Consider the following 16,850-nt stretch of genomic DNA (forward strand, 5'->3'; position numbering starts at 1 on the left):
TAATGAAGGACTCTGTATGATAACGCTGCTATTCATCCACTTAAATCAATATTTGTGCATTTTTTTTTCAAAAACTGGTGTATTTTACCCAAGAATCCCACTATCACTTGTTTTCTCCATGTGATCAAAATGACATAGAACTGAGATTGTGACATAACAGACATGACGTTTTACTGCTGTTTTGACATAAACCCATGACTATTTATCATGCAGTTTTTCTTCTAGAAAACATAAAGTGCTGACTGGGACAAACTTTATTTTCACACCACAGACATGAATAGTACACATGTTTGATAGATAAATTTAGTTTGCCTAAAGCTGTAGTATATGTTTTCTGAGAGAAAAAGTTCACAAAACTGTCTATCTTAACTAAATTCAAATGAGAAATGATGTGAATTTAGATGATATGTACTCCAAATGAGAGTAATAATCTGAGACAAACGAATATGGGAAACTATACTGCATATTTATCTATTTCATGGAATAAATGAAAATGTTGTCCACCTTTACACCTCTCATATTTACATGTAGATTCTTGGTGGTCTACTGTAGCTGTTATCATAAATCGTCCTTTTACGTACATTTTGTTTTCAAATTTCCTTTTTACACTCTTGTCACAGGTAGAGAGAGGTCTACAGTACCTGCAGATTCTACAAAACTTCAAACATTCAAATTGGGGGTATTGTGTATGGTACCTGTTGGAATTTTCATAATTTCGAATTTTGAGATCATCTGGTTCAATTCCCCTATCTCTCAGGTGATAAGTCTTGATGGGAACAGGTGGTGGTTCTTTTTTCACCCTAGGTGGTGCCCCGTCCTGTAGTGGGACATGATGGGAAGGTGCAGATGATACAGGGGGCTGATTGACTGGGGGTGAAATGGTGGGGGATGGAAGTGACTGTTTGCGTGATGGGAGTGGCTCGTCTTTTCTGCTGAAAAAAGCATTCTGTTTACAAATTCTGAAGCTTTACTGTCAAGAGGGCAATGTCAGAGAATTCAGAAACACCTCTATGTAAACCCTACAGCTGTTACACTGTAAATCACCTATATATTCAGAATGAAATCCATTTTCCATCATCTTGCCTTATCAGATTCATTAGAAAGACATAATTCTCGTCCATATCCGCACTGTTTATTGTTTTATGTATACAAATGGAAATCATTCTATTATCAAGGGGAATCTCCCAAATTTACATTGAAATAAGGATCTTGCAATAAAAAGTGGTTAACAGTATTTTCTGTCAAAAATTCTTAAAAATATTAATTTCAAAAAATCATCTTCAAAATGCCAAAAATGAATAAATAAAAGTAGAAATAATAATAATAATAATAATAAAATTGAAATATTTCAAGTGTTTTCTAACCTCAGAAAAATCCAATCTAGTATTTCAATTATTATGAATTTTCATACGCAATGTCTAATCATTGAAAAGAATAAGTTTCTTTCCACTTTGAACAAATTTACTAGACATTGAATACTAGTTCCATCCTTATCTAAAATCAATAATTTTTTACTCAGTAACCCGAATTAAGATTCTAACAAGATTATAAAATATCATGTTTAATATATTTTCGAAAAGAATCACGTATGAAAACAGAAAATGAAAATGAAAAGAAAAATTCTCAACATTAAGGGACTAATACTGATCAAAATCTCATAATCAACAACATCATCTGCAGAAAACTTCCAGGAAATGTATTAGTTATTTTTCAACATCTAATGGAACAAGCGAAGATTCACATTCCTTTTCATCTGGCTTAATCGAAAAGGTGATCTGTGCAATTATCAAATTCACTTTCCTCCAAACTTGGCTCAATTCAAATCATGACCTGAACTACTATCACATCCACATTTCTCCAAACCTTAACTCAAACCATGATCCGTACTATTATCAAATTCACATTTCTCCAAACTGGGCATAACTGAAATCACGATCAAGACTACTATAAAATTCAAAACTACCCATCTACACCTTTGCTAAAGTCCATTATAATATTCATATGGGAGTTTGACATTTGGATTGTTTTGGGTTGGTGAAAGCCATGCATATGTAGATTATGACGGCCTTACTATATCCTGGATTGTCGTTTGATAATGTGGTTCCATTAGATTAAGAGGTACTTAATAGTGTACCCTTTAAGTAGAATTCACAAGAGAAACAATTAAAAGTACATTCCCAAGAAATAAATTCATGAATGCAAAATCATCCCCCCCTCCCCCACAATTTTTTTTTCAGTTTTCATGAACCATGCTCTCCCCCTTCCCCTCAAAGTTATAAAAAAAGACAATTTTAAGATTCCTGAAATCCTGAAAATCAATGTTAACGACATTATTTTCAGAGGAAATCGTGATATATTTCTAAGCAATGCTTCCATAATAAAATCTGATTACTAAGAATCTGTTCTTGTTACCCATGTTAACAGATAATGTCCCGGATACATTAAAGCTGTAATCAGTTTTGTGTGGATTAAGAGAAATTGTTCATTGAGTGGAATAATTTCAATATTACCGAATACTATTTTACTATACTGGCTGATATGAATTAATGAGTTCTCACTGCATCACTAGATGAATGACTGATTTACGTGTATATACCTTGACGACAATCAGATCAACAATAGCCCACAATAACTAAATTTTCTAGCCACACAATCAACATCAACTCAAACGTTCAAACTCTACATCTTACTTTCCTAATCTGCCTTCCAGCAGGAGCATCGGGGCCATACCTATTTTATTTTATTTTTTAACATTCATATTGGCTGTGCGAACTTCATGTGTGTTTAGTTGGTTATAAGTGAAGGAGATGAAAGAAAAATATCTTAGAGTCATTCCACTCCACACATTAAGAGATCACTGTCCCCAGAGTCAGAACAAAGAGATAAAATTCACCAATCATTCTATCACACCTCCAACACAAAAGTGATTAGCATGATTAAAAATTCTTAAATATGAGACTTGATTAAAATATAAAAGTATATATCAAACAACACATTTAGAAATATAAGGCCAAATCAATAAATCTTAAATCAGTTTCTTCTTTTAAAGATCAGAATTTATGGAAATAAATCACGCATAGCATGAAAATGATAACTCTTTAATAGATTCTAATAAATTTCCAAAGAAATTTTCTCAGGGCATACATTAATTTTATTCCTCCTCAGCATTTGCATGCATACATATGTATCTAATGTGAAGAACTGAGTTTTAACTGCCATACGAAATCTTTCAAAGCATAGCAGAAACGCTTCTAGTAAATTGCAACCAATCAGAAGAGAGCTACCTACCTGTACCGAGCGGACAGATCCGACAGTTTTGATTTGTCAATATTTGCTGTGTTGACCGGATTTGCGGTACTCCGTGTAAACCTGTAAGGATTGTGGGAAGTAGTCTTCTCCCCTTTTGCTGCCACTGCTAGACTTCCGAATTTCTCCCGTAATTTTGAATCATCGTGTCGGTTGACAGGATTTGACGTGTAACGAGAGTAGGAATCGCTGCTGTAACTGGAGGCATTTTCTTGGAATGGCTGCAAGGGAGAGAATCAGGATGATCAAATACTGGCTGCAGTTTGCCACCAGTGGTACTTCATAAAACTTGCACAACAGTCAAACAGGCTTACAGCGAATAGCGAACACACGTATAATAAATTCTCGCTTATAGTGAAGTCAATTTTATTCCCTTTAACTCTAAAATGTATTATGAACTTGTTGGATATATTGAATTATGTTTCTAATGAATCAAAACTGTTAATCCCTAGCACTTCTCTAAGCGTGTTTTACCGTAAATTTTTTTCTTTTCAAAATTACTGATTTTGCTCTCTGGAAAATAATCTGAATCATAATTTTTAACACCTGGAATCGAATATTTACAGATTGGGATTTTTCCATCATAAACTTGCAATATTTGATCTGCACCTACTGCCACTGTGTGGCACTGTTTTCACCCACCTGTGAGTGCTGCGGATGGGGTGGACCTTGGGTGGGATCATGATTTTGGTGGGGCTGGGGTGTTGGCAGTGAGGTGGTGGATGGACGATTAGGATTGATTTGACGACCCAGATCTGGCTCAGAGCGGTGATAATCGGGGTTAAACCTCTGTGGCCCTCGGTCATCATAGGCAGGGTTGTACCACTGGCCTACAACAAAAGTTTAAATGCAGAATCCTAAAAAATGTTACTATTTTCTAGAAAAATTCACAATCTCATCAAAGGTAAAATAAAACAGGATCAATGGTGACACTGACGATTCATCCTATAATCTATATACAATAATCTATATACAATATATTGTACATTAATTATCTATATACAATGTATTGTACATTAATTGAAAATGAAATCAAAGCGTCAATAGACAAACTGATTATCATAGGACTGTAAGCATTACATTAATTAAATATGATATCTCTCATACAGTACCCGCAACGTTATTCTTGACATTCCTATCGTGTTCTATCGTGCGTGTATCCTATCGTATCGTGCGTGTATCCTATCCTATCGTGTATCAGGTTTTCCGTTTTCTATCGTGTTTTGCGTTCATCAGGTCTATCGTGTATCGTATTTTGCGTGTATCAGGTTTTCCGTTTATCGTGAAAATCGTTTATCGTGTAGCTTCGGAAACTATCGGGATCGTATATTAAATCTAATGAAAAATTAAGATACTTTCCGAAAGCTTTATTCGTTTTGTTAAAGAAGCTATTTTTAGGAATCGAGGAAAGACAGTATATTTGAAGGAGAACATAAAGAGCTATATGTCTGTCCAGAGAGGGTGAAAATTTATCGCAATTTCATTCTGTCTGGAAAGTAGGCAGTGGTTTGCTGAGCAAACCGAGGACAATAAAACTGAAAGCACCTTCATCTGGAGTTCATAAACAGTTCCTTGTCTAGAAACAATTATTTGTAATTAACACTAACAGAGAAATAGAAAGTTCCGATCTGAAAGGAAAAATCAGTAAATTACATTGTTTATTACATATATTTTATTAATGGTTCTTTTTCTTCCGATTTTGTTCACCTGTATTCAACTTAATATATATCAACTACTGAACTTGTGCGCGTTCTTATCTATCTGATTTTGTGTATCACCCGTGTTTTGACAGTAAACATTCTCAGGGGCATTGTATTTCACACATTTAGAAGATTAAGTTTAAAAGAGTGCAAGGGTATATTGCATCTCCCAAAGTTCTGCTCAATTGGGCACGATTCAGCTGTCATCGTTGTTTTTTTTTTTATTTGTACATGTACATGTACACATATACCAATAGTCGTACGTGTAGATACTGGAAATGTATGCCGGTTTTGATGATTATTTGAATTTTTTACATGCTAAACACAAACATTTTAAAGCGTTTCTAAATTGCGACTTTAAATCAAGCCGGGTTTCGTATATGTTTTTAATAGTTTATTTATTTTTTGTTAACAAAATATCAATTCATATGAATATGTTCCAATTACTTATGACTATCAATTATCACTCATAGTGTAGAAATATCTAACATATGAGCATATGGTGTAGTGCAGTGGATTGAATTTAAAGCGGTCATTATGAAAATAATTGTAGTTGTTGAAAGAGTGGTGAACTCAGAGCTTGATGCAAAATAACCCCCCTCCTCGCTACACACAAAATATTACTTAGTTTTATTTGATATCCAAGATAATAGACAACAGAATAATAGAGCTATTGAAGCATGATATCACTACATTATATTCCATTTTGTTAATTCCCTGTTTAATTGCTAAACACTCGGCATCAAGTGTGAATACCACGGATCCTCGGAGATGACCTTAAAAACAGACGGCCTGTGTCACGGTAGGTGTGGCACGCTAAAAAACCCTCACTACTCAATGGCCGTAATTGCCGAGCTTAAGCCTAAATTTAAAAGCTCTTCACCGGTCATGGTGACGTCTCCATGAGTGAAATATTCTTGAGCGAGACGTTAAGCAAGATAAAAATCAATAACTCCATTTATGATGCATATATTAAACATTCAAGGTGACAATATACGTTTTAGAATCATTGGCTGAGAAAATTCATATAGATATCAAATAATGAATTCAATACCGTATATAGTTTAGCTTCCGGATTTTAGCTGTAATGACGTTAAAGAAAACATAAATAGAATTTTTAAAAAATAAAAAAATAAACGTACAACCGTGGATAATTACATTATATACTTTAGGTATATATTAAGTATTGAAATCCTTCAATATTATTATCAACATAATGAAATTATTTTGTACGTATCAAACTTTCGTTCTGTCTAAATTGTTTCTAAATTTACAACATTTCTATCAGGTTTTCCGTTTATCGTGAAGATCGTTTATCGTGTTTTCCGTTTATCAGGTCTATCGTGAAGATCGTTTATCAGGTTTTGTGTTTATCAGGTTTACCGTGTATCCTATCGTATCGTGCGTGTATCCTATCCTATCGTGCGTGTATCGTGTTCTATCGTTTATCATGTCAAGAATAACGTTGCGGGTACTGTACATATACATATGTATGTCACCGGTAAAACAAAACTTTAAACTTTAATTCAAGAAAAAATGATCACACAAGATACAGTGTATATGATATGCTATAGTGATAACTGGAGCTGAGGGTATGACATAGTTCTATACCATCTTCAGGAATTTTGCTGCGTAGACGTTCATGTGGAGTGATTGTGGCGTAGGGATTGACGGAACGATTATGTGGAAATTGGCCATGAGGAAGACTCTCTGATGCATAATAAGATGGGAAGTACCGATCCTCTGATTGGCGGTCAACTGCAACAGTTCATGAATATTCATCAGACAAGTTTCAGCAACACTTCATGAATATTTATTGATAATAAATGTAAACATGCAAATTTTCCACTTACAATCCACATATCTTCTATCATCCATCAAATTTCGGTGCGGAGAAACGGGCTGTAACAGACGAAACAGAATGTAAACTATTGGTTTACTATGAATAAGCTTACTTCTACATGTAGTTTCCTTTTACAATAAAATTTAATTTCTGATTACAAAATCTACAACATAATTTCCTATTAGTTAACATCTTTGTTTTTTTAATTCTACCTCCTACTAAAGTCTACAAATTTAATAATGATTATAGAAAAACACTGCCTCTTATAAATACAAATATTCAATGAGAATTCCTAATCCAAAATAATAAATTCATTTTGAGACAAATTTATGGATGGCGGAATATTTGCTTGTGAGTATAAGCATTGATTTTTCAGTGACTTTTGGTGCTAATTTTGTGACCCAGCAATAAACTGACAGTCTGTGACAAAAGTGACATGGTCCCACCGCTGCACTGCAATAACTAACAGATCAACTTTTAACTCTGTGGGTAGCTGCTGTGAAATGTGACTAAAACTGCGAACTACCGTGGGTGACACAACGAACAACTCACAGATCGGTGGTAGCTGGGGGGTGCTGGATAGGGGGGAATACCGGGGACTCGGTCGGTGGTGTTAATACTGGGGTCGGAGGAGGAACGAACAAGTCGCTTTTTGTGTTTGGGGGAAGCATCAAAGTCATCTTTAGGAGCTTTGGTGGGGGTGCTCGGCTCGTTTTCTTGGCCGGAGGAGTAGCCGATGCGACTGCCCATGGGGAAGAGGAAGTCGTCGTTTACGTTATCCTCGGGTTTGTGCTCGGACATCCAGATCTGCTGATTCTGCTGCAGGTGAATCATTTCCAGCATCCTCTGGTACCAGATATCCGTGTTATTATGGCTGATTGTGGCTATCAACAAAAACAGCACATTCTTAATGCTAGCTAACAATATACTAGTACCTGTTACTTCAAGAGCTATAATCATCTGAAATTCATTTCAAAATTAAGGATTATCTCCCTCATGCATAGCTCTTATCCTTGGACGAATTTGGCTCCACTTGTTTGGCACGCTGTTTTTGGCTATATTTAGCTCTAAAACTTCATAGTTATTTCGGATTTCAAACATTTCGGTTGAGCATCACTGAAGAGACATTATTTGTCGAAATGCGCATCTGGTGCATCAAAATTGGTACCATATAAGTTTTACATGAAGCAAAAAGCATTCTCCTTTTAAAGTTCAATTTTTTTTTAGAAGATTAAATCAACAGTGAAATTGCTTATCTTCAAAGTGGTTTAATCTTTGTTGCTTCTGTCAGGTAATTACATGCACAGTACTTCAGAATTCTGATCTTTCACGATCAGGAAAAACTTAATTTAAAGAATGAACCAACTTCAACCACGACATTATCTACTGCCAAAACTGTTAGGTTTAAACTGTGTAGTCGACCTGCTGTGATACCTATTCCCCTGTATAGTTTCCCCTGTGTATTTCGAATCTTATTTTCATTTCAAATATAGTCTCTTGTTACGATCTTTACATCGTTTTATTCAACATCTTGTCTAATTCGGCAGTCTCCCAATGCATGTCATAATACACAGGTTTTACGGCACTCAAATCAGGATTGCACAATTTATGATCTAGCTCCCTGGTTTTAATACAAACACGCATGGAAGAATATTTCCTCACCAGTTAATAGATGAGGGTATAATTTCTTACCAGTAAATAAATGAAGGTATAATTTCTCACTAGTAAATAAATAAAGGTATAATTTCTCACCAGTAAATAAATGAGGGTATAATTTCTCCAGTTTCTGGCTTTGTTCAAACAGCTTCTTGTGGTTTTTGGTCGATCCCTTGGCAAACTTGGCCCTGCATTCCTTGACTATCGTCTTGTTCTCGGCCTTCAGGAAGACCACAATGGGGTAGTATTGGGAGTAGTTAAGTTTGTCCACATTGTGAGGGGTCACGTCTAGCAGGCAGTGTTTCCTCTGATAAATAGAGAGAAATGAGTACAGACCTCTTAAAATCAGTCTCACCAGCTCTATAAAACTCACCTGATAATCTCACCAGGTCTATAAAACTCACCTGATAATCTCACCAGCTTTATAAAACTCACCTGATAATCTCACCAGCTCTATAAAACTCACCTGATAATCTCACCAGCTCTATAAAACTCACCTGATAATCTCACCAGGTCTATAAAACTCACCTGATAATCTCATTAGGTCTATAAAACTCACCTGATAATCTCATTAGGTCTATAAAACTCACCTGATAATCTCACCAGCTCTATAAAACTCACCTGATAATCTCACCAGCTTTATAAAACTCACCTGATAATCTCACCAGGTCTATAAAACTCACCTGATAATCTCATTAGGTCTATAAAACTCACCTGATAATCTCATTAGGTCTATAAAACTCACCTGATAATCCCATTAGGTCTATAAAACTCACCTGCTAATCTCATTAGGTCTATAAAACTCACCTGATAATCTCACCAGCTCTATAAAACTCACCTGATAATCTCATTAGGTCTATAAAACTCACATGCTAATCTCATTAGGTCTATAAAACTCACATGCTAATCTCATCTGGTCTGTCTCACCTTACTGATAATCTCATTAGGCCTATAAAACTCACCTTACTGATAATCTCATTAAGTCTATAAAACTCACCTGATAATCTCATTAAGTCTATAAAACTCACCTTGCTGATAATCTCTTTGATTGCACCAAGTCGGATGATCCCTGATTTTCTTTGATCATTTCCTCCCTGACTATTTGTGTCTGCCTCTGAAATTTGGAGATTTTTTTTAAAAACAATGTCTCCAAAAACTCCTATTCCATTTTCTAGGATATCTAAAATTTCGACTGTAGCTTTACAAGGTAAACGTTTAACACATTATCGAATTAAATTACAGACTCTGTTCAGTAATTTCCCATTGGATACCTAAGAGAATACTTACGTGGCGACTCAAATTTATCAGAGAATTCTTGTAAGAGTTTTTCTCTGGCAACATCAGCCAGTGCACCAAAAATGACCACGGGTCGCATAAATCCAGCTAAAAAGGAGATCACAAATATTCAATTTCATCAAGTGTAAAGAAAAACAGCAGTCTCTTTTGTGTCTAGGTGAGCCTAAAATTTTCTACTGAGAGAATACCCCTTTCTCAATATCTCAAACAAATTTTAAGTTCATGTGGTTTCACTATTTTTTGTTGAACACAATTTTCTCATTGTTTTCATGGCTATATCAAATCATTAAATCAAGTACAAATACATAAAGAAAGAAATTGTTTACTCATAAAGGAGGAGCATGGGGTAGCTGTTTATGGAAATATGTTGCAACAAGACTGATACCCACAAATATTGATCAAACCACGATATGTATAAGTCATACTACATAATACTGCTTCAACCATTTAAACAGTAACCCACATAACTATAACAGGAATAAAACATCTAAATGTAATATGTCCTTCTCCCATTGTCATTAGTAAGCCTTCCTAAGATAAAATGGTCACTTACGATCTCTGATAGTCACTCTCTCATAAGCTGGGAACTTCGTTGTCAAATTGGCTGGAGGAAAAAAAAATCCCAAATTAATCACAACATAGTTTACACGATAATTTCATCCTTATACAGCTGTAGGGTTTTAATTGTATTTGATTAAATTCATACAGCTGTGCTTTACTTTTAAATTTAAACATCTGACTGCATCTTACTTATAACAAACATTAAAACATCTCCCCCCCCCCCTCCCCTCCACTTTTTTAAGAATTCTCTGATGATATTTACATAATGTAAGTATTCCAATATTCTACATATCTTGAGAAATAGATTATTAGGATACCATGAAGGACTGACTATATACACAGAAGAGTGTCATTTTCAGACTTTGAAACTGACTGATACCTGTTAATGCTGTAAAGTGTAACTAGAACTGGTTAAACTACTGTACAGTATGTAGTCATGGTAATTTCTATGATGACACATATACACGAGTCCAGATATCTAGATAGCAATAAATGTTTATGCCTATCAATAAATGTTTATGTCTAGCAATAAATGTTTATGTCTATCAATAAATGTTTATGTCTAGCAATAAATGTTTATGTCTATCAATAAATGTCTGCCTACCGATAATCATTTACCATGTAGCAGGTTTTTCCGCGGGGTTGTAAATTTGATTTATTTTAGTGGTTACATAACTTTCCGCCAAAATTTCACTCGCCTTATTTACAAGGGAGACCAGTCTTCCTTGTCCGTTAGAATTATTTGCGCATCTTTGAGCCTGAAAATTGCCATATTTTAGCCCCACGGTATGTCAGTAATGTTTAGATCAATCAATTAATGTTTATGTTGAGAATAAGAAAACTACTCCAGTACAGTACTTAGCAGGCATAACTTTCAAACACAGTACAAGTTTGTGATTTGTACAAAAAAATACCTGAAACTGAACTGCGATTCTTTTGACTTTACATAACTATTAATTCAAAATTTTCGTAATTTGTAAAAATTGTGAAAATTGTGCAGAGAAATCTACTTTTAAATGTCTATGATTAGCTAAAACTACAGTAAAGGTAACTAAGTGTATACTGCCATCATCAGCTATGAACAAATGAGTTTGTAAAACACAATTATGAAGTGGCAAGCTGTGCCCTCTGATCTTCACATTAGACCTTGACCTGACGAAAAACCATATAACCTTGACCTTTCACTTAAAAAAGTCCTTTGAATCTGCTCGAGAGGTAGCAGAAAGACGCACAAATATATATCTGCCTTTTTCAAATATTGGGGCATGACGTCTTCACTAATCACAGAGAGAAAAGCAGGCACATAAATGGTGCTCCTCAGGCTAAATGTGACAGCAAAAGCAGGGGAAAAAGTGTTCTTTGAAAGTCTAACAAGATGTATATAATGAAAAATGCAAAATTTGTGTGAATATACATGTACGTTGCATTGATAAATGATGATAGATCTACAGTCACAACAGCTAAGCATCTATGTTCAATGGTTTCAACTCCTCCACAAATCCAAACATGGACACGCCAGACTGCATGTCACTGATTGTAACCCTAGCAGGATTGCAATCTGAATTTGAGGCATTTGAGAGACAGAAGCTCTTGATATATTTTGATTTTCTCTATAAGTGCAGTTTCTGATAACAGCTCTTAAACAGGTGCTCTAACAACTCAATATATTTCACAAATCAAATAACAAATAAAAAGGCATAAAAAACAACATACAAAAAAAAAAAAAAAAATGATATAAAAAAAAAAACACAACAAAAATTTCAAAAAGATCACTACATTGCAGGAGCATTGTCAAGATTTGTGCTTCAATAAAAGTTTAAAAACTGCATTAAAATCATTCTACAGTTTGAAATGTTGTATGGGAAATGAAACAAGCAAGGAATACAACTCTGGCTAACTTACCCCCATTTTCAGCTAAGAAAAACCAAACACGAAATTTCATTTTTAATGCAACATTTCAAACACACCCCTCCCTAATCATCGTTCGTACAAAACTCTGTTTTTGCTTTCTATATGTTACCCATAAAACCACTACAAAATATGACAAATTATAAACTTTCATTTGAGAAATTGATAGATCCGCCCATTCATTGTGACGACTCTTGTAAGATAATGGATCCGACAAATCATTGAAATCTTACAGAAAATAACGTCTTCCCAGTGATCCTTGCCCAGCGATTTGCTGCGTCTGGCGGACTTCCTCTTGAAGATGAGGCTGCGACTCTTAGTGGGCGTGTTTTCCTTCTCCGACTCCGTCTGTGTTGTTGACAAAAACAGCTGTTCAGCACTATTTTAAAAAAAAAAATCATTTTGAACAAATTTGGTAAATTCAGGCGCTGTCCAACAAAAATTCCAATATTTCCAGTGTAAAAAACAAGTATACATCTATTTGAACAATATTTTTTAAATGTTACCCTCAACTACATCCAATTTATGTTTTATTAAACTGAATGTAGTATAAACAGCTAAGCACGTTATAAACGCTCAAACAACGTCTAACAATCAATGGTGAACCATACACGCATAAATTTGACATGTGATAATTTTTTTTAACATCATCCGTTGTCAAGTACTGTTACCCGTTGCTAGATACTATCACCCTGGAGCGCATGTTCTCAGAGGGTAACAATATGTTTCTTGACCAATCAGATTCGAGCATTTCACATGAAAGCATAATAACAATAATGATCACCTACCTATTTTTGTTGGGAATGAATCCTTTCTGGGTTTCTTGGTTGTTTCTGCCGATTCTCATGGCCAGCCAATAGCCCACCACCCCGCGAAACAGAGTGTCCTTAATGTGGAATATGTCTCCTATTGTAAAGGACAGCTCGCCCATGTCTTTCGCCTGGTACTCGAAATGTGTCCTGTAAATAGGCAACAGTGCATAACATGTCATGTAAAACACATCAAAAGTTTCAGTCAATGTGCCAGACAATAGTGAATCCAATTTCAACAAAGTTTTGTTAATATTATTTTCTTTTCTGCATAAAAGATGAAAACCATGGACAAGAGAAACAGGTCTTTTTCTCTCTATCTGATGTACACAGCCAATCTGATTTCCTACAGTATTTTGCATGATGAAAAGACTTTTTTTCAAAATCTTTCTCTCGTATGTTGTAAATTTCAGTAATTTTTACTAGTCCTAGCAATGCAATGAAATGCCATTCTCTGCAGGTCAGGAAGGAAGTTCAGACCTGCAATACCTTTGAACGTGCAGTTTTCAAAATCTTGCATGGCATAAAAACTCTACATTCAAGAATGCCAGGAAGAAAGGCTTCATTCCTACAGGGAATTTTTAGTTGTGTACTGTCTCTATTGGCCTGTGTTACAGGGAATTTTCAGTTGTGTACTGGATGTTCTCTATTGACCTCTGTCAAATGAAGCTCGATATTTTCTTCTTTTTGTGTACCTGATAAAAAAGCTGTCCCCGGCTTCATGACTTGAAATAATTCTGTCATACTCTGAAAAATAAAAATACGAAATACTAATTCTTTAATATCAATTCTGTTTTTCTTTATTCATTTATAAAAGAGACACATACAAAAAATAACTTTTCTTGTTTAAAATGTGGTCTGGGTATTTAAAAGTTCATATTTACAGTTCAACATAAATAATGATTTCTGCTTCTCTGCTGGCCAAACACAACAGTTTCAAATTGACCCTTTGTGGGATCTCGCACTGACCTTCTCTTTTGTACTGGACAACCATGGACACCCGGCCTTCCAGACTTGTTAAGTAGGTCACTGCATCCTCTCTGGTCATTCCCGGGATTTCCATATCGTTAGCCTGAAAATGTTCAAAATTAAAATTACACTTTCGAAACACATTCAGTAAAATTTGAAAATCACTTTTTTATTCACAAGAAGTTTATCTCAGTTTCTCATGCGCTGTACTTCACAATAGAGAATTCCTGAGAATGATGTTAATTGTGATAAATCTGAAAAAGCGAGCCCACAGAATCTTTTTTGTAAAGTACAAGTGATGTACATTTATATAACAGGTCAGACTCTGCTGTAGATAAATTTTTGACAAATTTGCAGGTCTGTGAAATTCACAAAATCAGTTTTCTTAAAAAACAAAATATCTTATACTGTCCTTTAGTAACAAAACTAGTTCAAAAGATCTAAGTACACAAAAATGAATCAATTTGGTCCAATTTTGCAAAAATAAATCTACGCAGAAGTTTCCAGATTTATGTTACAGAGTACCTGTGATGCACAACACATTAGAGCTAAATAGAAGGTGAATTCCTTCAATGTACAAACTTTGAATTTGGAATAAAAGATTTGACAGTTTCATAACTATACAGTATATATACAGACGTAATTCTCAATACAGATTTATTTTCCCACCTTCAATATTTGGTCCCCCTCGGTGAGCCCCACGGCTTCAGCACCACTCCCCGGTTGAACTGATGCTATAAATATACCAGTGGCATTCCCTCCAGCCAGCCTCAGTCCCAAACCAAATTCTGGCTCCTTCTCAAAGTACACAAACCGTGGTTCAAGCCTGAAAAAAAAACAGATTAGCCCAAAATTAACTGGACATTCACTGTTCTTGTTTCATGTCAATCCATCCCTCTCGTCTTCATTCAAGAAAAACTTCTGAGCTAAGTGCTCTACTGTCTATCTTTAAAATTGATAACCTTCTGCAGAAAATGTACTTTAGTATTTTTTACTCATGTACTTACACAATGTCCTTTCTCTTTCCCACATATCTCCTAAAACAAGAAAACCAATGCATTTATAGATACATGATACTAAAATTTAATCATTTATTCCACGTTTGGTTCTACTTATGTTTAATACTAAACCAGTAAATGTATGGAAACAACTTAACAACTATCATATGCATTCTAAAATCAAACTATCAACTGTATTTGCTAATCATTAGGGATGTCAACGAATATTCGAATATTCCTTCGATAAGTTGATATTCGAATAAGAAATTAGGATTCATTAAAAATAAATGTATAACCGTATGATATCGCTATTCTCCAACAGCTGTCGACATCAGCATATGATAAACATAACAACAAAATTTAATGATTTTTAAAATTTGAACAGTTTTTAATTTTGAAAAACTATCATTGCCACATTTCCCTGCCTAATCAATGACAAGACAACACTAACCTTGTCTCTCTGGGTGATCATTATCTCCACATTCCTCCCTCACCTATTGCATACCCTCCCTCCCCTCCCCTCCCCCGGGGGGTCAGGGTCAATACTTGTGTAGGGTTGTACTTACTCATCGTGGTGCCTTCGCTGCATGTGTGGGTCCATTCTACCATGATCACTCATGTAGCCGTCCCCTGTGGGCGAGTGGGGAGCCCGGGGACTTCTGGGGGAGTAAAAATCATCTGGCCTTAACAGCTCCTTCCCTGGGCTGGGGGGTCTGGGAGGGGCGTCTGTCAGGAACAAAAGAAATAAACATCATTTTAAACAATTTTTCACAAAATTGCGCCAGTGTGAGTCTGACACTACCCATTCCATACATCAACGTGAGAATTTTCTGTGCTGCACTGCTTCAACATCATCGACTATTATTAACATTTCAGAGTAAAAAAAAAATAATATCATTGCTTTCTGGGAGACAACCTTGGGTTTTGTAGTTTTCACATATAGTGTAAAACCATTTTCAGGTATGCTCTTTCTGTGTTACTAGTTTTTACACTGAAGTTAAAACCAGGATTTTCATAATTTTGAATGTTGTCTATGCTCTTGACCTGTAGATAAAATGTGAGAAAAATAATCCTTCATCATTTACTCGTGTGGGATAGGGAAATTCCACCACTGGAAAAAGATTTCCTGTCCATGACTTGATGAAGCTTTGTCTTAAAGCCTCGTCCCTGACTATGACTCATGTCCCCTCGGTGGAATTTCCTTATTTCCACACCCGTATTAATGAAGGATTCTATCAGTCTCATTTCCACACCCGTATTAATGAAGGATTCTAGTAATGAAGGATTCTATCAGTCTTGCATGTATTAGAGATATTCAAGGAATTACAGGATATCTGGTTACTTAGTAATACCCATCAGGTAGTACTGATTTATGATATGAATATTATTAATAAGAATCGCGTCTTATGAGATCAGCATTTTAATCCAGTTTTCACTGAAATCTACATTAAAATTATTGAAGGATATTCATTTATTTGTACTTTACAATTTCACTGAGCTGCAAACAATTCAAAATCCCAAAAATTAATCAGTATAATTGAATTTTTATTTTTTTTTAATTTGCAATATTTATTCAACTATCACATTTCATATCAAATTAATATATCATATATTCATCTACATACATGTACACATCTCAGAGTCCATACACATACGTATAATTGAAATTTAATGTTGGTGCCAAAACCTACTACTGCTCATTATCATGTGTAGATTTTTCTACAGTAATTCCATTTAACTGCAGCTAAAAAGGGAACTCCTGGAACTTTTTCATTAAAACTAAAACTGTGCATTTCCATGATGT

At 35.0% G+C, this 16,850-nt stretch overlaps 1 protein-coding gene across 21 annotated transcripts in view; it reads right to left on the reverse strand.

The window, feature by feature from the left end:
- The window catches only part of LOC125660681 (tight junction protein ZO-1-like), a 74,862-nt gene that overhangs the window by 20,418 nt on the left and 37,594 nt on the right, over positions 1 to 16,850 (reverse strand). For 13 of the 21 annotated variants that reach the window (XR_008797909.1, XM_056146929.1, XM_056146943.1 and 10 more), the window contains 17 exons: positions 15,613 to 15,772; positions 15,056 to 15,085; positions 14,718 to 14,874; positions 14,049 to 14,151; positions 13,775 to 13,826; positions 13,059 to 13,229; positions 12,504 to 12,649; positions 10,355 to 10,405; positions 9,793 to 9,888; positions 9,534 to 9,619; positions 8,602 to 8,812; positions 7,402 to 7,733; positions 6,860 to 6,908; positions 6,618 to 6,764; positions 3,949 to 4,136; positions 3,289 to 3,527; positions 696 to 932 (listed from right to left, as the gene is read on the reverse strand). Coding sequence is in view for 20 of the 21 variants with exons in the window: in XM_056146929.1 (XP_056002904.1) it covers positions 696 to 932; positions 3,289 to 3,527; positions 3,949 to 4,136; positions 6,618 to 6,764; positions 6,860 to 6,908; positions 7,402 to 7,733; positions 8,602 to 8,812; positions 9,534 to 9,619; positions 9,793 to 9,888; positions 10,355 to 10,405; positions 12,504 to 12,649; positions 13,059 to 13,229; positions 13,775 to 13,826; positions 14,049 to 14,151; positions 14,718 to 14,874; positions 15,056 to 15,085; positions 15,613 to 15,772 (2,455 nt within the window). In the remaining variant the exon portion in view is untranslated. The remainder of the gene's footprint in view (positions 1 to 695; positions 933 to 3,288; positions 3,528 to 3,948; positions 4,137 to 6,617; positions 6,765 to 6,859; positions 6,909 to 7,401; positions 7,734 to 8,601; positions 8,813 to 9,533; positions 9,620 to 9,792; positions 9,889 to 10,354; positions 10,406 to 12,503; positions 12,650 to 13,058; positions 13,230 to 13,774; positions 13,827 to 14,048; positions 14,152 to 14,717; positions 14,875 to 15,055; positions 15,086 to 15,612; positions 15,773 to 16,850) is intronic. The other 8 variants (XM_056146946.1, XM_056146945.1, XM_056146938.1 and 5 more) reach the window with 2 other exon arrangements.

The sequence above is a fragment of the Ostrea edulis genome, chromosome 8 (genome assembly GCF_947568905.1).
Source record: "Ostrea edulis chromosome 8, xbOstEdul1.1, whole genome shotgun sequence".
NCBI lineage: Eukaryota > Metazoa > Mollusca > Bivalvia > Ostreida > Ostreidae > Ostrea > Ostrea edulis.